Source organism: Neolamprologus multifasciatus, chromosome 22 (assembly GCF_963576455.1).
Source record: "Neolamprologus multifasciatus chromosome 22, fNeoMul1.2, whole genome shotgun sequence".
In the NCBI taxonomy this organism is placed as follows: Eukaryota; Metazoa; Chordata; class Actinopteri; order Cichliformes; family Cichlidae; genus Neolamprologus; species Neolamprologus multifasciatus.
This window is the reverse complement of record NC_140459.1, coordinates 5924911-5950597: the sequence shown is the minus strand read 5'-3', so window position 1 is coordinate 5950597 and position 25687 is coordinate 5924911. Positions and strand designations below refer to the sequence as shown.

Sequence of the window (25687 nt, the reverse complement as noted above, 5' to 3'; positions counted from 1 at the left end):
AAGTAAATTTTATTGGTATTACTTTTTTAACTACTTGACTTACTGGAGGAAATGCAGTTAATATACTTTTCTTTAATATAAAACCCAGAAGTTTCTTACGCCTGTTCGTAGACATACAATTTATAAACACTAGGAGCAACAGCAACTGTCTGAGGTATTTAGCCTGGGAGACCCTCTCTTAAAACTAAAAGTCAGAGTTGTTTCACGGATCAAGAACAGTAGTTTATTCTTCCCAGTATTGAGAATACATGGAACATAATTAGATTCTGAAAATGACAAACATATGACAAGTCTGACGCAGTCCTGTGAAATTCAAATTGAAATATAAACTGTTGAAAGATTTAATGATAATCCTCCTTTCAGCAAATAATCACTTTAAAGGCTGTTTTTAAGGAATAATGTCTCACACACTGAATGTACAGTATTAGTTTTAAAGAGAGTGATGTCTGTTTGGACAGCAGTAGTGATTATGGTGACTTATTTAACAGGCCTGCATCGCCCTGCTTCAGCTGGTGTTGCCTTCTGTATTTTGGATTTATGGGAAACCCCTCATCCTGTAAGAAAATGAAACTGAAAGCAAACTAACCCTAACGCTCTGGTCCTGCGACGCAGCAGGTCATTTGAGGACGAGTGTTGCCGAAAAATGGCAGCGATCACAGCAACAACAATGCGCAAAGTCGTTGCTTTTATTTTAGCAGTTTCTGTCGACCTTTTGTTGTTTTACGCGTCAGGATTTGCGGTGTTTCACAGCGTCTTTGGACACTTTACGCGTCTCTGGATCTCTGCGGCTCTCCGCTGGTTGGCTCATATCGGCGTCTCTCTTCTCACGCTCGGGGTTCCCAAAGCGCTGCTGATTCGGTTTATAACAGCGCACAGTCTGCTCCCCTCGGTGTTTGAGACCGGGACCAACGCGCTTTACAGAGAGGAGAGCCAGTGCGGCCAGCTGGGAGATGTGCGCTGCTGGCTGCTGTTCAGCGGAGCTTCGCTCGCTGCTGCGCTGTTTTGGGAGATCACCATCCCGGACACCGAGGAAGAGGTCGAAGGTAAAAAGAAGAAACAGAAGGCGAGAGTGCTTTTCATGAGAGTCCTCCGGCTGTACAGACCCGAATATGCCCTGATGTTCGGAGGACTTGTGTTCCTGTCGCTGGCTGTCATCTGTAAGTAGATTTAATATTTTAGGATCTGACAAAGGTGGTAGTGATGCTAAGATAACAGTAGTGCTGACATATATATACATGTACAGTTTGAGCCCTTGGTACTTCCCCGGCATTTCGTGTTCCTTCTTTCTGGCTCAGAGAAGAGCTCGAGAAGATGTGGAGGGTGAAGGTAACAGTGGTTCCAGTAGTAATTAGAGCACTAGGTGCAATGACTCCCAAGCTAGGCGAGTGGCTCCAGCAGATCCCAGGAACAACATTGGAGATCTCTGTCCAGAAGAGCGCAGTCCTAGGAACAGCTAAGATACTGCGCAGGACCCTCAAGCTCCCAGGCCTCTGGTAGAGGACCCGAGCTTGAAGGACAGACCGGAATTAATATTTCAATTTCGGAAAACAGCCTCAAAAGAGCTGGTATCTAATGGCTGGTCTGTAATCTAATTTTCAAAGCGGTGCTTTCGATTTGGGATTTTCTGGGACTGATGAATGTCATTATAAATAATTTCCTCAGGGATTGATAAAATATTCTGATTCTGATTGATATATCACCTGGTGCGTCTCTTCTCAGGTGAGATGTTCATCCCTTTCTACACTGGGAGAGTCATTGACATCCTTGGAAGTAATTACCAGGAGAATGACTTCCTGTCTGCGCTTATTTTCATGGGCCTTTACTCTCTGGGAAGGTATGAGGCAAGCAGTGTTTTTCCTCCACATTTATCCTCTGTCTGTTCCTCAAAGGTAACATCTAACAGATTTTCTCTTTGATTGATCAGTTCTGTCAGTGCTGGCTGCAGAGGGGGTCTCTTGACTTGTGCCATACACTCGTTTACATGCCGAATCAAAGTTATGCTGTTTGGGGCTTTGACCAAACAGGAAATTGGATTCTTTGAGACCATAAAGACAGGTAAGGCTGACATATGCACACAAAGGACAAAGCATGAACAGTTGGTTACATAATAGACTGAAGATGGCACAAAGTAACCTTTTTTTTTCTCCGTGCAGGTGAAATCACATCCAGGTTGTCCAAAGACACCACCCTGATGGGAAGAACAGTGTGTCTGAATGTCAACGTGTTGCTGAGGACATTCATCAAAACAATGGGCATGATCTCTCTAATGTTGAGCCTCTCGTGGAAGCTCACATTTCTCGTACTGATGGAGACGCCCATCACCGGCCTCATACAGAACATCTATGACACACATTACCAGGTAAAAGCAGGTTAACAGAAGACAATGAATTACAATTTGATCTGCAGAACTTCTTCACAGATTGTCAAAATTCTGTCTTGAATCAATATAATTCCCCAGAGACTCATATGATTTCACACATCCCAGTTTGAGTTTTGATGTTTGTGGCATCAGGTGTGCTGGAATTTTTCCTCAAGTCCAAAATCATGACCTTGGTTTTTGATATGTTGAGCTGGAGATAAAAATTTTCACACCACTTGACAACATGCTGATAGATCTAAGGCTGGTTTGCACAAGAAAACCAGAAAAATTCTGAAACATTGGTTCAGATGAAAGCATGTGTATGTCTTACAGACTAAAAGATTTCTCCTATGTGTAATATTAAACTCTAAACATATCTCCTTCCACTATAATGATTGATTTGTTCATGTTGATAACACAGGACTCTTGTTCCCTGTGATCAAGAGCAAAATTATTAATAATACTTAACTATATTTCTATATTTCCTTCTCCTTCATGCTTTCCTCAGAGATTGTCTTTGGCGATGCAGGACTCAATGGCTTTGGCAAATGAAGCTGCAAATGAGGTCGTGTCTGGTATTCGCGTGGTACGGAGCTTTAACACAGAAAAACACGAAACCCGTCGCTATGACAACTGCTTGATGGACACACACAAGCTCAGCATTCGACAGTCCACTGTCAGGGCTGTTTACCTGCTTGCACGGAGGGTGAGAAGCTACTGTTTTTTTGTGTGTTTCTCAGAGATCATTGTGTATTACAGTTTTAACACCATGCAATGTGTGTGTGTGTCTACAGCTGACAGGGCTGGTCATGCAGGTCTTTGTGTTATACTACGGTCGGCTTTTCATTCAGAGAGGACAGATGACCACAGGGAACCTCGTTTCCTTCATCCTGTACCAGTCAAATCTTGGAGACAACATCAGGGTATCCCATAATGCTTTGTGCTCTATCATTTACTTTCATACAACCACGGCTCACATCTGGCATGCCAAAGTACTTTATTACTTTTGGCAGGACAATTCATACAACCCGTGGCACCATTTATGCATTTGCTGATAAATAAGAGGTACAATTTGTAGACTCTTAAGGTAAAAGGCATTAAATACAAACACATATTTATTGTTGGAACATAAGACCTTACACCAGCCTCACAACATTTTTAGGTGATCCTCAGCAGAGATGGCAGAGAGATCAGATGACCTAAGATGTTTCAGTGGTTCAGAGCTTTTAAACTAGACTAAAATATATATAATATTACACTTTTTAAAACATCTGGTTATCTGAGAAAATGAATGCATTTAACATACTGCACCTATAGACACTGTAAATTAAAACATGTTTGTTAATCATGTCTTGTGACTCTAATCTTCCAGACGCTCACCTACATCTTTGGTGACATGCTGAACTCAGTGGGGGCTGCTGGGAAAGTGTTTGAATACCTGGACCGAAAGGCTCTGGTCAGCACAGACGGAAAACTCCAACCTGATCAGCTGAGAGGACACATCAGCTTCAGGAGTCTCAACTTCACCTATCCTGCAAACCCCAACAAAACAGTGCTGCAGGTGAGATGGCAGGACAGATGGTTTGGTTAGTGGGGGTGTGATTGTCCTAGCCATTTATTCTGTTACCATAACCACTGCTGTTCTTACACTTATCACTCTTTTCAGGACTTTTCATTGGAGCTAAAGCCTGGTCAGATGATGGCACTGGTGGGTCCGTCTGGAGAAGGAAAAAGTACCTGTGTGAGTCTGCTGGAGCGTTTCTACGAGCCTCAGGATGGAGAAATACAGCTGGATGGAAAACCACTAAAATCCTATGATCACCAGTTCCTCCATAAGAAGGTGATTCATCATCAGAGCTTTTTCCTGATCAGTCAAGCTGTTCTTTGATTAGAGCGTCAGTCTCCTGTCTGTTTTTAAATTACCTCTTTGTTCAAATTTAACAAAATTTAATTAAATTATGGTATTAAATGTGTAAATTCCTAATTCAAATCAAGTTTCAATTTAGTTTAATTAATATAGCACCAAATCACAACAACAGTTGCCTCAAGACACTTTATATTGTAAGGTAGAGACCACACAATGCTCAACAATCAGATGAACCCCTATGAGCACGCACTTTAGTGACAGGGTGAAGGAAACACTCATTTTTGAGACTGGGTTGGGAGTGAGGGGAGGGAGACAAAAGAGATGAATTGTTATATTAATAATCTATGTAAGAAGTCCACATGTGTCTATATGTATAATGTGTTATGGTGTTATGTGTGTTCAATAGATTGCTGTGGTGAACCAGGAGCCTGTGCTGTTCTCTGGCACTATCAGACAAAACATTGAATACGGGCTTAAAGGATGCTCTTTAGATAAAATCAAGGAAGCAGCAATGAAAGCCAACGCCCACGACTTCATCATGCAGCTGGAGAAAGGCTACGATACAGGTGAACACTCCTCACAGGCTTTTTTACATGGCTGCATGCAGACCTGCATTTGTATGTCTGATCAAATCTTGCAGCAAACTTGACTCTGTGCATAAAAAAATGCATTTTTTTCAGAGTTAGTGTGATTCATGTTTCTTGTATTTTGGGTTGGTTTTTTTTACATTTTGCATATTGAATCTAAATCTTTGATTTTATGATGTTGTCCATTTCTAAGAGGTGGGTGAAGGTGGAGGTCAGTTAGCTAAAAGTGAGAGGCAGCGGATCGCCATCGCTCGAGCTCTCGTCAGACAGCCCAAGGTCCTCATCCTGGACGAAATCACCAGCTCTCTGGACACTGAGAGTGAAAATAAGGTATTTTACATATTTAAATGTTTCCTCAGCAGACAAAAGCTTCTAGGTTTATGTCTCAAGCATGTCTGATACTACAGATTAAACAGTGAAGGGTCCACAGCTTCACCACTCCAGGAATCCATAAATAGGAAAACAGTTCTTACTAAAAAACAACTAAAGTGGGAACATTGCCCTTAGGATACTGAATATAAATTGCTTGTTTAACTTAGTTTTCAGCATGATAATCAGTGTCTGATTCACAAAAATGAAATTTACACTCAAAAACGCAAAGATTAATGTGCTTTGACCCCCCCCAACGTAGTGTTTACTAAACGCCAAAATACTTATAGCTTTAAGTGGTGCTCTAGCAAAGTGACCCCTGCGAATTTTGAGAAAAAAACAAAACAAAACAAAACACAAATATTGGATATGGTGAAAAAAACCTTAAATATGCCCAGCAAAATGAAAAACATGACAACACTCAGCAAAATACTCGAGAGAGCTACACGCGGTAAACTGTTATGATGCAGGAATGCTGGACTGCCGGAGAGGCATTAAGGAGAAATAACGCTCTCTGATTGGCTACTTTCAAACCTCACACCTCTGAGTACACGGGTATTTCACCATTTAGGTATTTCAACCTTTACAGTTGCTTTGTTTTCTCTCGATGGTACTAAAACATGCACATAGATTTATATATTGTTTATGGAAACTTAGCGGTATTTCTGTTAACAATCTATGTCTGTTAGTGACAATTAGTGAATTATATTGTTCTAAATACTTTAATAATAAAACGCATGACAAATTATATATTGCCATAGAAAGACTGTAGAGGTTATTTACAGTTTCTGTGAAATTGCCAGTGTTTTCATGAATTATTAGTTATGTTTCAAGGATCTGTTGCTAATCAGTCTTATCTTTTATTTATTTCACAAAACAAAGTGTACTCACAGAATTAAAACCCAACACACCTCATATTTAGGATCATTGAATGTATAAAAATAAATGTATTTCAAAACAAAATAGTAATTGCTTTAACAGAACAGCTTATTCTCTCTCTGTTATGTCAACTAATATTTGTTATTAATTTATTTAAAACATGTCCTGATAATGGGAGTGGTGTATTTTTAATTTCCTTCTGTGAATACAGCATAGGTTCCTACTGATGTTCATGAACACTGCTTTCACTTAAAAACAGACTCAGTTGGTACTAATAAATGTTTTTCCTTCTGCCTCTGCACAGATCCAACAGTCTCTCGCTAGCATCCCCAACCAGACCCTCCTGGTGATCGCTCACAGGCTGAAGACCATCGAGAACGCAGATCAGATCGTTGTTGTGAGTGGTGGCAAAGTTAAAGAGCGAGGGACTCACAGGGAGCTGATGGACATGAAGGGAAGCTACTACAAACTGAGAGAGGAGCTCTTCACTGAAGGAAACTGAGTTTGTGCTGAAGCTCGATGTCCTGATCTTTGATGTATAAAACTCTGCAAACAGATGTGTGAGAACGAGACGGAGGTTGTGTAAATATTGAATATATGTTGTTTTGTATATATTTGGTAATAAAACTTTGATTAAATTATACATATGTTTGATTTTTTTCTTAAATACGTATCTTCATGATATATTCTTGTTCCATTTCCTGGCTTTTGATGAAGGTGAATAAATGTTTAACACGTCAAACATATGAAGCCATAAACCTTCATTTGTCGTTAATCAGAGAGATCAAAGGTTACTTTATTTCCCTCCAAAAACATCACAGAAAATTAATCACAGACTCATCGAAATCCGCTGGATTGTTTCCCCATATTTACTTAAAAAAACTTTCACGGGACATTTAATGGCTTCGGCCATTTGATAAATTTTTCCCAATGGATGGTCACATTTTCAAAATGCCACAAAATCAGTGCAGCTGAAATTAAAATAATAGTAACCTGTTACTTTACTGTGGCAGGAAAAACAATTAAAAAATAATAATTAATTGTACTAAACATCTAAATTATATTAATACTCATGCTTGTAGTAATCTAAAGGCTTTTGTGACACATATCGGTGCCTGTCCTGTTCATCGTCTCTCTGGTATCTCTGGTTTTGAACCATCGAACTGCATTTTTTGCCCAGAATGAAAATGAAAGAATTTTCGATGCCGCCATCAAATCTAAGTGAGGGTTGGGTTTTATTGTTCGAGCTGGTGGAAACTCCCCGAGTGTCAGACCTGTTTTTACTGTCAGTGAAGTTTCTGGAAAGTTGCCTGATGCCATAAACACAAAACACAGCGAAACACCAACCCCCCCTATCGACAAACATCAGGCTCACCTGAACCAACGTGTCGCCATTTGGTCATCAGTTTGTGAATCGACAAAATGGCGGCTGAGGTCAGGTGACTCAAACAGGGTCAGCATTTGTTTCTTTTGATCATTAATGAACTTTAAAACTTAACCAGCGCTGTGACTTTAAAGTTTTATGAACGTGTTGTATTTGTACTGCAGCCCACAGCTAAAACAGCTCAGGTGTGTTAGAGTGATTTATAAAAGATGACATGAAAACTCAAACACTGCTGTGTCTGCTAACGACGGGGCGTTTAAAACAAGTTTAATCATCTTCACTTTTAGCTAGTGTTACGGCCCCAGCAGGGCCTCCTCCTGAAGGTGCCTGTGTGGGCGTGGTTGCAGCTAGCAAGCAGTGCGTTTGCAGCTAGCAAGCAGTGCGTTTGGTGTATTTGCAGCTAGTGAGCTGCTCTCTTTTTGACTTACTTTTTACTTTATTGACCAACGCTTGAGTTGTGTTTGTTTTCCTTAAATGGTGATAGCGGCTTGTCCGTCTCTTTTAGTTGAGCTACTTTAATAAACTATTTAATTTAACCCTTTTGCCTCCTTGACTCCTTTTCCTGACACTTTTTGTTACTCCCCCCTCACCGCCTGGACCCCTCAGGGGAACGTAACACTAGTCTTGGTGCCATATTTTCCCCTAACATTGGATTAACTTGTTTTCATTAGCGGGGAAGTTAATATTCTTGTTCAGGAGTGACATTTGGTCTTTTATTTTCACCTAAATCTCCGCGTCACAGTCCATCTGAAAACAACTTTTCTTCGATGGTTAAACTCTGATAGTTTGGAGTTCCCAGGTTTCTGCTGCAGGTGTGACTCATTGCTAAACTTGGCTGTTTCCCATCCACAATCCTGCACCGCCTGCAGGTTAGGAAGGCAGGAGGGCGCAAACTTCCATCCGCCATCTTAGGCCGACACTGAACACTGAGTCACAAAATGGCTGATGAGTGCAAATAAAGTTAGACACGCTGTAAAATGACAGACGATTCCCCTCATAGCGTTGGTGTAAAACAAAGAGTTGTGTGTTTGGTGGAGACTCAATGTGCACCTATAAATATGTTTTTGCAGCGTACACACACGGGTGTGTTTCTGTGTGTGTGTTTGCGCCTCGAAGCTTTTGCCGAATCACGTCAGCGCCACACGCTGCACCACACCGCCGAGGTGGAAAGTCCCCGCTCTTCATGCTTTCACTTTCTTTTTATTTCATAATGCTTTGGTATCCAAACCACAGACACGCCCAAAGTCTCGTGACCAAAAACACCAAATCTGCGAGTCGTTGAACTGAACTGAACAATATCGATCATGTTGCTGCAGAATCGCTCTGCAGTTAAATATTTCCTCCTGGTGTTTATGTGGATGTTACTTTGGCACGCACTGAAACGCTGCTGCAGACCGAGTGTAACAGGTTTTATTTTTGCTTTGTGCTATGAAAGCTGACGAGGTTTAATCTGACACGGACAATGACGTCACTTTTCTGGAAGATGCATCTAAAAGAAATATAAAACACTCATGTTAAAATGTGCACTAACAGCAGCGTCCCTCCACACATCGAAAATGCGAACTGAAGCACAAACTCACAGATCCCAGTCTGAGCAAGGAGTCAGATCCACAGAGGGTCCACCTGCAGACCCACCCAGACCCAAAGCCTCCATCGCCAATGTCCAGACACAGCAGAGCTCCTGTCTCCACCCTGATGCTTCACTGCTGCACATTATTGCATATTCTTAATCATAATCATTATTCCAAGTGAATCTGTTTGTCTATTCCAGTACAAAACCACCAACCAATCATTTATCCAACTAAACTGATCGTGTAGTTACAGAGCTTCGTTCTGCAGGAAAATATTGTGTTAGCAGGAACTGGTTCATTGGTTTGGCAACAATATCAGACAGCTATCAGGCGCCATTTATGATCCTGGTGATTGATTTTATTATAATGAATAGAAAAAAAATAATTGAAAATCACATTTAACAGACATAGTGTGATGAACCCAAACTGAGTTTGACGTTTGGTGGATTTGTCACCTGACAGGTTGTGTTTGTGTTTGATTCTATATTTGATATTATTTAATCCAGTCTGCAGGCCAAACAACTACAATTGAACTACATGGATGTTTTTCTGTGTACACATTCATATTTTTGGCATTTGATCAACAGCTTGTAGTTTGGTTTGATTTCTGTACTGTCAGCTAGGACACGTTGACCGTACAGAAACAAACTTGTGTCCTTTGGAGCTTCATCAGGGTCAAAAGGCCGGCTGACCTGAAAATATTTACTCTCTACAGTTTCCACCATTGAGTCATGAAAACAGCTCTCCCTTTATGGTGTCAGGAGTGCACGATCATAGAAAGTTCTACATTATTTATTTTATATTGTATTTTCTGTCCCTGAAACTCTTTGCTTGCTGCTATGCAGCAGCACAGAGCACTGACAGACTCTGCAGAGTCATCCTCACAGACTGGACTCAGTATAACATTACACTCACTTCTCTCTAAATCAAATGCATCAAATCAGCCGATGCAGCACAACGCACAACAGAATGACACCAATGCAGCTTTATGTTGCTTGAAACATGAGAACGTGAGTTTGAACAAAGCAGAAATGAGCAGAAAAGGGTTAGAAGAGACACGAGGAGCGTGCTGTTATATTAAACCTGAAAGCATCACTGATCTTAGAGAAATAAGATGATTCTTGATAATTATGTTGATCTACAGTTTTTCCTGCAGTAATAACAGCTGCATGTCTTCACTGTTGGGTATTTTGTATTGTTTTATTATCAGGTAAACCTCCCCCAATCTTCTGGGAATCCCCCAAATTCCCCAGATGATCGCAGGAGTTGCAACATTTAAGGCAGGACATTTGTAAGATTACAGTCGAGAAGTCGTTTCCCAGTTTGATAGCAATGAAATATCCAATCAAATACATGCTGTGTCATGCGGTCAGCTGGGGGAAGTCCCGGCAAAAACACTGAAGCTCTGATCTGAGATCTGCTGTTGAGTGCAGAGAGAAAAAAACAGAAACCAATCCTGTACCAGCAAAACAAAACACATGACCTGGATCTGTGATACAGGCAGAGTAAGAGCGCCGCGCCTGGCTGTGTTTGGCACTTTACCAGCAGACATGTGATTTACTGTAAGTCTGGCAGTTTGGTAAAGATGGGACTCTCAGAGAGGACTGACTGCAGATGACTGACATCTAGTGAGAGAAAAACAGCTGAACATGGAAAACAAACTGCTCTCACTCATAAACCACAACAAGTGGTTATAAGCAGCGCTGCCAGGCTCCAAACACCCGTCACGGCTCTTTGTTATTATGTTATGATCATTGACAACAGTGTGTGAATCCACAGCAGCTCACAGCAACCCAACAAAACCAGATCAAACTGTGGCAACAGACAGAGAAAGGAACTTTTCCTGCTTATAGAAAACTATAATGTGACTCACTTTACATATAGTTAAGCTCTCTATATGTCAGCAGCTCTACAGATAGAAACCTCATTATGACTCTGTGAGAGGCCCTGACACAGAAGCTTTATTCAAAGGTCACATGAGGACAGACAGACGCTCAGGATGTCGGGGCTGGTGGGAGGATTTACTTTAAAATAGAGATGTGATAAAGATCATTAGAAGACCAACAGACCCCCAAAGTGCTGATCTGCAGAACTTTCACCAGAAAACCGAAAACGTGACTTCCTGTAATTCAGCTTCACTCTGTCACTCTGTCTGGCTTATCTCTGGGCAACAATATTGAAATAATAGATATTTAGTTTCCCACTGAAAATATTGTATTAACACTGTTGTTAAAACTAAGTATTACTCAAACTCACACTTCTATTTGAAATTCTTACCAAACTGCCCGGAAACACCAGATAAAGACAAACTGGGACAGCTGTGGACCAGTTTAAACTTTCTTCAAGTTATTTTGTAACAAAAAATTTGCATTAAAATAAACAGGATGCTGTTTTTAGTTGCAAATATTCTTATTCCAGCTTTGTATTATTACAAACAGCGTTTTGTATGAAATTAATTGCTTTTTAAAAATGTCAATAATTAGTTAATTATTATTATATTAATTAATTAATTATTATATTCAGTGCCTGTATGACTAAAACTGTCTTGGGACATCCTTCAGCCCTATTTCACTTTAAAACAGATTCACCAGCTGGATTATAAATATTTCTTTCTGACTCTCACAGATTCAACAATTTCTCTCCAACATGTCCGACCAGATCATTTTGTTGAGATCACGCGCTGAACACCATCGAGAACGCAGATCAGGCTGTTGTTGCAGTTGGGAGCTGATGGACGTGAAGGGAAGCTACTGCAAACTGAAGCTTTTCACTGAAAGAAACTCACCACAGTAACAAACGGCTGAGTTTGTTCTGCACAACTGTGCAGCATAAAGCTGTGTGAGAATGCTCTGGAGCTCATGTGAATATTTAATAAATGTTGTTTTGTATTTACTGCAGTTAAAGGTGAATAAATGATTGACACACATACAGGAAACACCATAAACCTTAATTTATGATCAGAGAGACCAAAGGTTGCTTTATTGGTGCTTTATATCCCAAATAAAGATTAATGAGCAGCATCAGAGATTAATCTAAACGTCATGGAATTATTTTTTATGCTTTGTGTCCCACATTTATTTAAAATAAAACCTTAAATACATTCACAGGACATTTAAATGACCTCGCAGTGAGAACAATGGATTTGGCTGAAAGGTGATCCTGTTTCTTTTACTGAAGTAAAAACCAATGGTGCCACTAAATGGGTGTGACTGGAGTTTGATGCAATGAATCAAAAAACGAAAGAAACTGATGAATGCCTTCATATCTAATGGAAAGTCCCTGACTATCAATGCTGTTTGTTTTTGGAAAACTACCAGATCTCCTCCTACAAACAGCACAACACCAACTCCCTCTATTGACTAGAGGTGGGAATCACCACACATCCCACGATACGATATTATTGCAATTTTTAAAAATATTTTGTGATATTCCGATTCTGTACATAAAGGTAAACTTTATCAATATTCATTTTATCTAATATCAAAGTCTCACACTCAGTCTTTCTCTCATTTCAGTTTGATTGTTGACAAACTGAACGGTTTGTATTACAGTCTAGTCCAACTTAACTGAATCAACCATCTGGTACAATTATAGCTATTCTGAACTATGCAGTTTATGAAAACTATGCAGCCCCTTCAGCAACTGAAGAATTTGAAAGTAAATTAAAACAAAATATAATTTTACATTAAATAAAAAAGTTTTAAACTTAATTAAAATAAAACATGTCTTAAATTAAAATAAGTAAACTGTCACATTTGGACAGTGAAGGAATGTCAGGATTCTTGCTCAGAAAAAGGATCAACATGCTCTGAAGTCAGAGCATGTTGATCCTTTTTTGTAACAAAATATCGATTTCTGCTGTCCCTGTATCCATACATTATTAGCAAACAAAATATCACGATGCTACACAGTATCGATTTTTTCCCCCACCCCTACTATCGACAAACATCAGCCTCAGTTTGACGAACACGTGTCGCCATTTTGTCACCTTTCCGTGCTTCCACAGAACGTCACCTCAGGTCACAGCCGGACATCGGTCAGTGTTTGTTTCTACGTAACGTTAATAAACTTTTATCATCTGTAAAGTTTAGCCAGTGTTGAGGACTTTAGGACTGTGGTCTGCTCAGCTAAAGACAACCTTCTGAACAACACTGGTATACAACACGGGTTTTGCTGCATTATTTTTCCCCCAAACTTTGGAGCTACTTATTCTCATTCGCTGAAGTGTAATATTCCAATGCAGTACTTTTAATTTATCTACTTAAAGTTTGTTTAAAAGCCGATCTAATAAAACCTTCAGCATTAGCGCCGTCCTCGCCTCAGCAGTTAAACTCTGACAGCTGCCAGGTTTTTGGGCAGCATGACTCATTATTATATTTGGCTGCTTCCCATCAGGAGTCACGTACGAAGACAGGCGGGCACAAAATGACAGACCGCCATCTTAGATTGACAATCAACACACATCCAGTCACAAAATGGCCGACAACCATGTAAAGACTGATAGATACCTAGATTGATGACCACAAAAGAAAAGAGTCGTGTTTATACTCAAACGTGTGCGTGTAAATATTTTAACGTACACGTGTTTTTGTGTGTATGTCTTTATATGTCGTGTGTTTGTGTCTCGAAGCTTTTGCCTAATCAGCGTAGCGCCATCACCACACCTCTGAGGCGGGAAGTCCCCGCTCTTCATGCTTTCACTTTCCTTTTTGTGTAAAGCTTTTCATTCAGCGCCAAAACTGACCAAACTAAAAACACGCCCAAAGTCTTGTAACTGAAAACATGTTTGTGATTCTCTGTCACAGTTTTTGTTTTGTTTTTGTTTTTTGCAGTGTTTTACATCAAACAGCCACATAATTAATATCACTAAAGTGAATAATGTTGATAATCTGATTTCAGAGTTTTGTTCTGCAGGTGAATATTTCCTGCTGGTGTTTTTACTCTGTGCTATGAAGGCCTGATGTCTGATGACAAACACTAACATTATAAATTTTACTGAAATATCTCAGATAAGGCAGCACGGTGGCACGGTGGTTAGCACTGTTGCTGCACAGCAAGAAGGTCCTGAGTTCAATTCCACCATCAGGCTGGGGTCTTTCTGTGTGGAGTTTGCATGTTCTCCCCGTGTTTGCGTGGGTTCCCTCCGGGTACTCCGGCTTCCTCCCACCGTCCAAAGACATGCAGCTTGTGGGGATAGGTTAATTGGATAATCCAAATTGTCACTTGGTGTGAATGTGAGTGTGAATGGTTGTCTGTCTCTGTGTGTTGGCCCTGCGACAGACTGGTGACCTGTCCAGGGTGTACTCGCCCTATGACAGCTGGGATAGGCTCCAGCGCCCCCCGCGACCCTGAAAAGGAGAAGCGGAAATGAATGGATGGATGGATCTCAGAAAATCATGATGAAATATGAAAACACTCATGTCAAAATTTATGCATCTCCCCAATGGCAGCGTCCTCCACTGAACCCAGCACACTTCAAAGAAACTGACCTGATGGCGTTCACCTGACTCACAGATCCCAGTCTGATCTGATGGATCATGGTCAGATCATCTGAAGCCCACTGTGTAAACTCCACGACCCAAAGGATCAAATGCCAACACAGCACGACACCCTCCACAGGTCCTGTTTCCATCCTCGATGGTTCACAGCTGGACCGTGTTAGGATCTGCTAGGATGGAGGATCCTGACATGGAGGATTTAAACTTCAAGTCACCAACTGTGTGCTACACCATTTTCAGTCTTTAAAGTATTTCCTACCATGACATCGTTCATTTATTCTCCAACAACTTTTCATAGTTTTCACAGGGTCGTGGAAAGTTCTTGCTTAATGCCCAAAGTGTCAATGACAGAGCAGAGGAATTGAAATCCATGTTTGATGATATTTAAGAATATTAGTCGCAGATAAAGCAAACAGCACAGGTATGATCAATACAAACAGAAGACAAATCATTTTATTGTCATTGTGTCTTCATACAATAAGATTTTATTTTGCAGGTCTCAGCACAGAAAAGATGAGACACTAAGTTCGCCCTCTTACATGCACATAAACACACACACACCTGAGCATACACACAAAAAAGAAAGACCCTATATAAAGCAGCGCTATCAAACTCCACCATGTGTGCCGGTCTGCAGAATAAACATGTTCAAAAGTCACAGAACTGAAATGTTTATCCATATTGTATATTCTGTATCTATATATGTGTATATGTGTATATATGGTGTATTTATGCTTATATCCTTACTCTCATTCCCCTTAATGTATCTGTAACATGCAACTTTTTCTGTGTTTTGCTACTGGAAACTGAATTTCCCGGAGGAACCCACCCGAGGGATTAATAAAGTTTCATCTAATCTAATCTAATGTATTTCACAGCTCTGGGGAAGAAGCTGTCTCTCAGTCTGGTGGTGTATAAACAGGCCATTGTCAGGGTGGGTGGGGTCTGCAGCGATACCTGTGGCCTTTTTTTTGGATCCGACCAGGAAGTCCAGCTGTTGAAGTTGACTTTGAACAATCCCCAGTGCTGTTCTCACCACCTGGGCCAAATTATTTCTGTCTCGTGCTGTGCAGCTGCTGTACACTTTCACACTAAGAGATAAGATGCTTTCTGTTGTTGCTCTGTAGAAGTTCAAAAGCAGCTCAGAAAGTCTGGTCTGTTTTAGCTTCCTGATAAAGAAGAGCCTCTGTTGGGTTTACTTAGCAGTTTGGTTTGATTCGGCAGCCTTTAACCAGGAAACAATGGAGTCAAAAATTAAATCAGCTGTGCAACAGAAAAACAAAATTTTTGGATCTTTTGTATATTTTATATTTTTTAATACCCCAAACACTCTGAACCTTCACGGCCCGTGTAGGATAAAGAAAATACTGACTTCACAGACTGGTTTCAGCATACATGACACTCACTTCTCTCTCAACTGAAACGAATAAAGCAGTCGATGCAGCACAAAATGACACCAGTGCAGCTTCATCATCACGTGTTGTTTGAAACATGAGATCATGAGTTTAAACAGAGTAGAAATACATGTAAAAGGACTGGATAGAATAATCAGGAGGAGCATGGCGCCATATAAACATCACTGATCTTAGAGAATAAGGTGATTCTTGACAGTTATGTTGATCTGTGTTTTTTCCTGCAGTAATAACAGCTGCATATCTTCACTGTGGGGTATTTTTATTGTTTTATTGTCAGGTAAACCCCCCCGGTCTTCTGTGAATCCCCTAATTTCCCCTGGGTATCGCGGCCATTGCAACATTTACTGCAGGAAGTTCGTACGATTACAGTTGAGAATCCGTTTCAAAGCTTAATGTTAATGAAACAATATCCAGTCAAACACGGTCAGCTGAGGGAAATCTGGGAAAAAATACTGAAGCACTGATCACCAGAGAGGAAAAAACACCAAACAGAAACTGATCGTCCGTCAGCAAAACAAAACTCATGACCTGGATCTGTGACAAAGCCAAAGGCAGAGTAAGAGCGCCGCGCCTGGCTGTGTCCGGACCTTTACCAGCAGACATGTGATTTTCAGTAAAAGCTGTGAGCCTGGCAGTTTGGTAAAGTTCGGGACTTTCAGAAGGCTCGACGCTGAGAGGACTCGCTGTGCACGACTGTCATCTAGTGAGAGAAAAACAGAGCTGAAAATGGAGAATAAACAGTGATGACTCATAAACCACAAGAGGCGGTTATAGGCAGCGCCGCCATGCTTCACATGCCTTTGAAGGGTTTGTGTTGGTATGTTATGTGAAGATCAACAGGAAACCAAAATCATGTGAGTGGCAGCAGTGTTTGAAGCCACAGCGGCTCACAGAAACCCAACAAAGCAGCTCAGATAGGAAGCAGCATGTTACAGAGAGCAGCTCCTCCAGTTAATGAAAACACTGCTGTAATTTATTTCCAGTGCATGAGTCACTTTATATGTTTAAACTATATTTCAGCAGGTCTACAGATAAAAACTCCATGATGTCGTTTGACTCTTGAAGCCTCGACACAGAAGCTTTATTCAAAGGTCACATGAGGACAGCCAGACTCAGTGTTTCTGGAGTTCAGCAGCCTGGTGGGAGGATGATGTCATTTACTTAAAATAGAGTCGGGATGAAGAGCATTCAAAGACCAACAGCACCCCGAGTGCCAATCTCCAGTATTTCACCAGAAAACCGACCACGTGATTTCCTGTAATTGTGGCACAGGGCTGGGTTGGTGTTGGCAAAAGATCTGAATGATAGACTTCGAGTGTCCCCAAGTGGGAGGAAATAAACCTGAATTAAATGCTGTGAATGTTGTACTGACTCTAATACTTTGGTCCTGACCTGGTGTTGCTCAGACTGCAAAGCAGTTTGGTTTTATGTCAGGACACAGTAACAGTGTGTGAAATGTTATCTCATTAAAACTGTTGTCGTTACTGGTTACTGGAGGACCAATAGCACCTCATTTGTTGAACTCAGACATTTTTCCGAAACAAGACAATCACCTGATTTCCTGTAATTCAGCTGATCGGGAGAACCATCAGCTGCACTCTGACTGGGTTTGGTGTTGACAAAATGTTTGTACATAGATCTCGAGTGCCCCCCTGTGGGATCAAATAATAGTGAATAAAATGACACTCAGGTGTTGTTCAAACCAACGGATTTTAAATTAAAACCAAACTACTTGAACAACTTCAGGAGCTTAAAAATGAAGCTGACATAGAAGTGTGTAAAACTATTGTTTCTATATAGTGCAGCAGATCATGTAACATTACAGGGAACTCATTCACAGATGGATACGAGTACCAGAGTGATTACATATCTACTTTTATGGTTACGTATTCAGGAGACTCGGGGTGGTGGCTGTTTAAACATGAAATGCCTTTTTGAATGATCATCAATGAACCACACATGTTCAATCATGTAACTCAACTTTAGCTTGAAATTTCTGTTTTGTTATTATAATTTCAAACAGAGTGTGAAATGAAGTATTATAAGTAATCCTGAAAGCCTCCAGAAAGCTTGCTGTTTATGGCGGCTCAGGATTTAGAGCAGGTCGTCTGCTATTCAGAAAGTCAGCGGTTTAGTCCCAGTTCCTGCAGTTTGTTAAAGAGTCCCTGAGCAAGATAATAAACCCCCAATATGTCCGTCTGGTTTAGTGTGTGTGAGTGACTAAAAAATGTCTTGAATCCTACATGAGAGTAAAAAAGCCCTGCATACATTACAGTCCATTTACTACAGTAGGAACAGGTAGAACATTAAATAACAAACCTAACAAACCTGATAGTTTACTTAGATTACTTAAATGCAGGTGGGCAGCAAATGTTCATTCACAGCATGGTTTGAACCTGCCCATTGACTTACTACCTGATGGTAGGTGGTCGTCTGTCTCTCTGTGTTAGTCTCCTAAAAAATAATCATTTAATGGCAGGTGGTGTGGTGGTTTGTCCTGCTGCCTCACAGCATGAATCCACCATCTGACCGGGGCCTTTCTGTGTGGAGTCAGCATGTTCTCCCCTGTTTGTGTGGGATCTCTGTGGGTACTCCGGCTTCCTCCCACAGTCCAAAGACATGCAGTTAGCTAGGCGCTAACTGATGATTCTAAATTGCCCATTGACTCGCAGGGGTTAGAAGTTTGTAGGTCATGATGCAGGGTCTCACACTATGCGACCTGAGCGCTCGCACTGTGCGTACATAACATGAAGGTTATAACACAAAATCTGTCTCTCGCTCTCCCTCTCTGTCTTTCACTCACACAGACACACACCACCACCATCACCTTTGCTAAATTGCTAATGAAAAACATTGACCAGGCAGCTGCAACTGAGCAGCATCCAACTCTTTTCACGGTTGTTGTGGTCGTGATAATTTTGTGAGGCCACATCGAAAAGGCTCAGATGAGCTTTCCAAAGTTCTACAAGCTGGGCATCCATCGCTTGTGTCCAGATCACACGCTGCACTGCTGTGCTACTCCGTCTTTTTCACTTCAATTTCTGTGTTTGCACATGCAAGAGAGGTTGCGTTGACACCCTCATGAGGGGCGACAGGATTTCAAACAGGTTTGATTTTCTTGCGATCATATGATTGCTGATCAGGAGCTGGTTGTGAGGTGTTAATCGCTTCTCATTACCCTATGTATACGACACGATGCACGACACACGATTAAGGTGAAACTCGGGTCGATCCCCAAAACGGTCGCACGACTGAAAAATCTTCTCACAATGGGCCAAAAATCGCACAGTGAATGCCCAGCTTAAGAAGAGCCACTTTTGTGACACTGTAAACTCTGACTTTAAGCTAGTTTACGCCTCTGGCAAACTGACAACATGGCTCATTTCTCACACTAAACAAAGTCCCACTTGCTAAATCAGGAAAATAAAAACATGTGGGTAGCAGCATGAAACATACCCTGAGCAACCTGAGATTTATAACAAGAACTTTCTGATTATTAGAATTTACTGAACTTTACAGCAGCTTACAGTATCAGAACACTTTTTAAGTTACATAATTATTAAGTGATTATGATATAGCTTACTTCCTCTTGGGCTAATAATGGGGCAAATAAGTGAAAATGAAACCCTACATGTACGAAGGCTAATCTACACCATGGAGCCCTAACTCTAAAAAAACTAGAATTTTTTAGGGTTCTTTTTTTGTTACTGCTGGCTGCACTGAAACATGAAAATCCATTTGTTATCCACTTTATGAATGAGGCCTGTTTGGAGGAGTGCCCATTTGAGTCAGTTGCACTGGTGCTGGGCCAACAAGCTGGAGTTGGAAAGACTCATCAGGTCAGGTGTACACACCAAGTTACTAAATGCATATCACACCACAAACATAACTAAGCTTATTCTGGAATTAATATTGGGAATCGGGGCTGCAGCTGCAGTAATGCGGACGCTGCACCGGTCCGTCGTGGTGAAGAGGGAGCTGAGTGTAAAAGCGAAGCTCTCAATTTACCGGTCGATCTACGTCCCTACCCTCACCTATGGCCACGAGCTGTGGGTAGTGACCGAAAGAACGAGATCACGGATACAAGCGGCAGAAATGAGCTTCCTCCGAAGGGTGGCTGGCCTCTCCCTTAGAGATAGGGTGAGAAGTTCGGCCATCCGGGAGGGGCTCAGAGTAGAGCCACTGCTGCTCCACATCGAAAGGAGCCAGCTGAGGTGGTTCGGGCATCTGACAAGGATGCCCCCTGGGCGCCTCATAGGTGAGGTGTTCCGGGCATGTCCCACCGGGAGGAGGCCCCGGGGCAGACCCAGGACACGCTGGAGAGATTATATCTCTCGGCTGGCCTGGGAACGCCTTGGTGTTCCCCCAGATAAGCTGGAGGAGGTGGCTGGGGAGAGGGAGGTCTGGGCTTCTCTGCTTAGGCTGCTGCCCCCGCGACCCGGCCTCGGATAAAGCGGATGAAGATGGATGGATGGATGGAATATTGGGAATCCTAACATTAGCATGTCTGTAGGGGGAATGAAATGAAAAAAACCAACCAAACAACAAAAAACTGTAACCTTCTACATAATCTGACCTGCACCTCCTGAGAAATGTTACTACACATTGTGTCAGCGCATAACACAATGACTTGAATTCCATGGAAAGATGGCATGTAGTGATAAGAGGAGTTTCCAGTTACAACACAAGTTAGGACGTAGATTTCCCGCAAAAGCCTAAATCTAGCTCAAGTCTATAAACTGCAAGCAACAAACTAACCAACCCAGTGATGCCACATTGTGTACTGGCACAAGATGGCGCTAAACATGCTTAAAATCTTTAAATTAACCCTCTCAGGCTCAAATTAAACTTTTTGTTGCTAATGCACAACCAAGTCCTGCAGTGGTACTTCTGAGTAAAAAAACTCATAAAATATGTATGTGGGGTAATCAGGTTGTTAGTTTTTAACTGTTGCAAATCAGCAACGCCTGCCTTGAGAGGGTTAAAACACTTTGTAATTCCAGCTGTTTTTTTTAGTGAAGTGTTGTTTGTGAATGAGGTGATTCTTCATAGCGAACAACAAGAGCCGAGTCCCACCGAGCAAACCCGAATCTTCAGCCCTGCTGAGAATCCATGCAGGCAGGGCCGGGGCTACGGCTCCCCACACCCTCCAGCAGATGGAGAAAGCTTTTGAAAACAAGCGCGCTGATCCAAACAGGTGTGCACACAGGTGCTCACAGACACAAACCACACCTCTCTTGGCTGCTACCTCAAAGCACATTGTGCGCTGTCGGTCCTGCGTGCTGCACAACAACATTCAATATTTGGTATTTACTGCTGTTTACACTCAGATGGATTAATGTGATGGTGCTGTGTTTATTATGTTTCTCTCTTTTTTTCTCTCAACAGGTGATCCGGGAGGTTTTTTTCTTTTCAAGTGTCCTTTCTCACTGTCCCTCTTCCCCTCTGTTTTTCTTTTCCTTCATCTTTCTTTCTCCCTTTCCTACCCCCAGCCATGTCTGTCAAATATCCAAGCTAACATTGATCACAGCATAGAGATCAGACTGTTTTATAATAGATAACTAGCTAGCAGCTTTGATACTGCCAACACAGATTCCTGGAACTTAATAAGTTATTTATTGTGAAGCAGCGGGCTGGAGTTTGCTTCAGTTCACGTCGCTGCTTCATTCACACTGAATATGTTGGCTGGTTCAACATGACGGGCAGAACTTTGAAACTTTGGCACAAGACTCCGTGTTTTTAAGATGTATTGTACCATTTGGACTGTGCGTTAGTAAAAAAAAGTGTTGCTTTAGTGTATTTTGGACCCATCAAGGAAGCGTTCGCAAATGTGGGAATAAGATGAAATACGTCTACTCTCAGTGTTTAGTCAAATATACTCGTGCACACTAAAGACATCCTAAACAACTCTGATGACCCATTTTAACATTTTTATTGTTGAAAAATAAAAAACAAACATCAGTACTCGTAGGCTCTGCTCTCTCCTTTGTAAAACTGAGAGACATAAAAAAATCATTCACTGCCTTCAGACTTTTCAGTTTTCATACAATAATACGCGAGCTGTGTCAGACATACGAATTTCCCTTTGGGATCTATACATTTATTCTTATTCACAGTGTTATATTATTCGAGGGGTTCCTTTCTTACTGACTGTAAATAAATAAAAGATGAAGATTACGTAGGGAAATAAGACAGAAATCTGTGAAAGCGAAAATAATGACACGAGTACAGACTTTCCATATAAACACATCACAGCACATCAGTCACACCCACTGCTTCATTAACAACATCTTCCCTGTCCAATATGTAATGTATAATCAATGACAAATCCATTTCTCAATGCTTTTATAAAATTATTATTTTCTAGATGGAATTATTCAGGCAGGTGTCTTTTTTATATGGAATACAAATAAATATATAAAATTATAAAATTAAGTCAGATTGGGAGGACATTTGAGTGATTCTTGCAACATTAGTTACAATTTTAGAAAATGTTTGAAAGGTGAATCACATATGTGAGGCTTTATGTGGCAGTGCAACAACCACTATTGCCACGAGATGTCGCCCACTTTCATTTTCATGCACTTTCATTTTTACTGCTGCACCTAATGAGGAATGAGTTATTTACTCATTAATCACAGAGCTACTGTACTAAATCAAAGCTCTGAAGACAACTGTCTGCAACTTTTTGATTGTGACAGGACAGCAGAGCATGCAGTCTCCTGCTTTCTGATTTGCCGATCTCTCACTCTGCGAGTTTTGCATTACAGCTTCCACCTAAAGTCAAAGTGTGCAACTGTGTGACTGGAGAGGGCGCGTTTGAGCAGCTGTAGCCACTGATTTGGTTTTAATCTGAGTTGTGGTTGTTAGTGTGTAACAAAAACAAAAAAAAAGAATTACAACAATAATATTTAATACAATACAATCAATATATAAATATATATATATATATTTTACATCTATGTATGATTATGGGACCACGTCAACTGTTCAGAGTATAAAATAGATTTAGAGCAGGAAAACTGAACTTTTGAAGTATTGAGGATAGAAACTGGATAGATGTCATGGAATTAAACTGATACCATGGTTTTATAAGGTGTTATAGGTGCATGAATGCTACAAGCGCTGTGTTGTTGTAGCTCATTGGTAGGTGGATGCCAGGTAACATGATGGAGCCATAATATGTGATATAGATCCTCTAGACTTCAGGAGCAAGATATACCCGTGTGCCAAGTTTGGATGCTAAAGTTTAGGAGAAGTTTCTAGATTTTTTTGTATTATATTTCAGATATGTCACGCTAACCCTTTATCTAGATTTACCCTGTATCCAATCAGTGTACTGTTAATGGTTCAGAAGGATGACTGAACTACAGGAAATCATATGATTACCTAGTTTTATGGTAAAAACGCCTGAGCTTTGAAATTGGGGTACAGTTTGTCTTCTACTGCTCTTCATCGTAACTATATTTTTACCCATTTACACATAAGTCTACAGCACAGAGAGTATAAAAGATGGACTAAAATATTTTAGCATTTTGCAATGTTGTGTTTTTGGAACCAGACGTTAGCTCAAACAGATGAAAGGTTAAAGAGCGAATTTAATGATTAATAATTGAGTTACAACTCCAGCTTTGACACACATCATTACAAACTATCATTATAAATATAACTACATCATAAACAGCATTATAAATTACAGGGGTGCAACGCACAGCCACACATATCAGCTAATCAGTGCCAAGTAATACACTAATAAAATAATGTAATTTCACTTATTAAAACTGAAGCACAAACCTCTTCAGGTAACATTAGTCAGATAATCCATTAATCTAACTTTTGAGAGGTTACAAAACTGCTAAGCATAAATGATTTGTTAGATAAAAGCCTGTTAAGCAGGGCAATAACTGCAGGACAGACGGGTCTCAGAAGTTTACACCGCACAGTAATTAGATTATTAAGCCTGGGTGTGAAATATGGTCAATGTGAGGTGATAATAAACTGGAACTGGTAAAGATGAGGTGGCTGACCTTGAAACTGGGAAGCCAGGCGGAATAACAGTGGTTTGTGCAGTTGGTGGAACAGCAGCCGTCCAGGGACCAGGTCCAGGCAGACTAATTACGCATAATAATTAAGACTAACTGACTAATTGGAGGGACAACTACCGATGTTGAGAATGTTCAGCCGCGACGCCGAAAGAGCTGAAGAAGATGTTACAGTCTCACCACGACCCAAGATTTAGTAAATCCAGAAAAAAACGTTAAACACCTGTAAGATGGACGAAGCGGTCCAGATGTTACGTCAATAAAAAAGCTATCTTAGCTCAACAACAACAATATTAAATTCAATTTTATTTATACAGCCCCGAATCATAACAACCGTAACTTCAAGGCGCTTTATATCCTTTTATTATATGTTTGTAACTTCAATTCGCATCACACACCTCACTGCCTTAAAGTCAGAACTGCAGTTTGTATTGAGCAGAAGGATAGAACAATGTGAGCGCACTTCAGGGAAAACCACATGCTGGTAAGTATAGAAAAGCTTACTGAACCATCAGACCACATCATCCACATAACAGAGAAGTGACAAGTTTAAGAAAGCCCTGCAGAGCCCTGCACAGGAAGTGGTGGCACTTTTGATTTCTTTCTTTTTCCTGCCATGGGCATGCTTACTGTTTAAAATAAACAGTGAAAAGAAAAGAAAACAGATGAATCATAATAATAATTTCCACTGTTATATATGTAATATGCACATTTTAGGAGGTGCAAGTTTATTGCTGCTTCACTGAGCACAGCAGTGACACAGAAATTAGAGGGCAGACTTGCTTGTTGAAGTTAAAGGAATCTATGAGCGATTTACAAGCTCAATAAAACTGGATCTACAGAACATTATTTTTTCCTTTTTTCAGCTTTAATTATTTAGAAATGTCTGTGTGAACAAATATGTATGAAAACCCAGCCACATTTACAGTCAGCCAGACATTAACTTAGGCTACACCAATCTTAAGATGTATATTTACAGCATTTTATATTTTAAGTCTGCAATTATTCAAGTTTGTTTAGAACAACCAAGTTCTCATAAGCAGAAATGTTTTCTTTTTCTTCTCCTAATGTTCATTCAAAATTCCATCACAGTCTGCAGACTTTCAGCCATTTGGGAAGGAAAATCATGTCCTCATTTAGTTTAAAATGTTTTCTCTCAGTTTAACTGAGTTAACGTTTATAAAATCAGGTGGGTAACTTAAAAAAAAGCAATAACTGAGATGCACTGGAGCGGTAAATAAAGCAAAAAATGAGCATAATACTAAAGAATAAGAGAATACCTTTTTAATTTATCTCATTTTATTCTGAGCTGTAATTTGACCAATAATAAAGATTTTAATTAGTTTTGAGAAAATGTGCTGATTCTAGAACATAATATTATTTTGCTATTATTCGTCTGTCAAAGCCAAATTGTTTGGAATAAAAGAAAAATAGAAAATTAGTATAAAAACTACTTTTATTTCATTTTCCATAATACCTCAGCTTATTTAAAATAAATAAACACAGTTTGCACTTTTGGAGTGACAGTATGCAGGAAACCAGGAGCATAAAATATGTTTATTTTAAAGTTTAATATAGTCGCCATCAGATGGAGACATAATACAATTTAAATACCAAGTGTGACTTGTGGTCAGTAGATGGCGCCATATTTTTTTCTAAACAGGTTAGTCGGTCATGCACACATCAAGTTTCAGGTTCAGGCTTTTTCAGTAATCA

General features: G+C 40.5%; 1 protein-coding gene across 1 annotated transcript; it reads left to right on the top strand.

Annotated features, from left to right (window-relative positions):
• The first annotated feature begins 539 nt into the window (after positions 1 to 539).
• Positions 540 to 6957, top strand: tap2a (transporter associated with antigen processing, subunit type a). Its single transcript, XM_085147926.1, has 11 exons — positions 540 to 1157; positions 1720 to 1834; positions 1925 to 2055; positions 2154 to 2359; positions 2868 to 3065; positions 3154 to 3282; positions 3732 to 3920; positions 4026 to 4199; positions 4633 to 4792; positions 5007 to 5143; positions 6366 to 6957. The coding sequence occupies exons 1-11, from the start codon at positions 644 to 646 to the stop codon at positions 6561 to 6563; spliced, it is 2151 nt and encodes a 716-aa protein (XP_085004052.1). The 5' UTR covers positions 540 to 643; the 3' UTR covers positions 6564 to 6957.
• Positions 6958 to 25687: the final 18730 nt, after the last annotated feature.

What these genes read in the sequence shown, in the direction of transcription:
- tap2a (XM_085147926.1), top strand. Translation starts at nt 644, where the DNA reads ATGGCAGCGATCACAGCAACAACAATGCGCAAAGTCGTTGCTTTTATT. An exon ending in GGCCTTTACTCTCTGGGAAG is followed by an intron (nt 1,835 to 1,924) that starts GTATGAGGCAAG and finishes TTGATTGATCAG; the next exon opens with TTCTGTCAGTGCTGGCTGCA. An exon ending in ACACTGAGAGTGAAAATAAG is followed by an intron (nt 5,144 to 6,365) that starts GTATTTTACATA and finishes GCCTCTGCACAG; the next exon opens with ATCCAACAGTCTCTCGCTAG.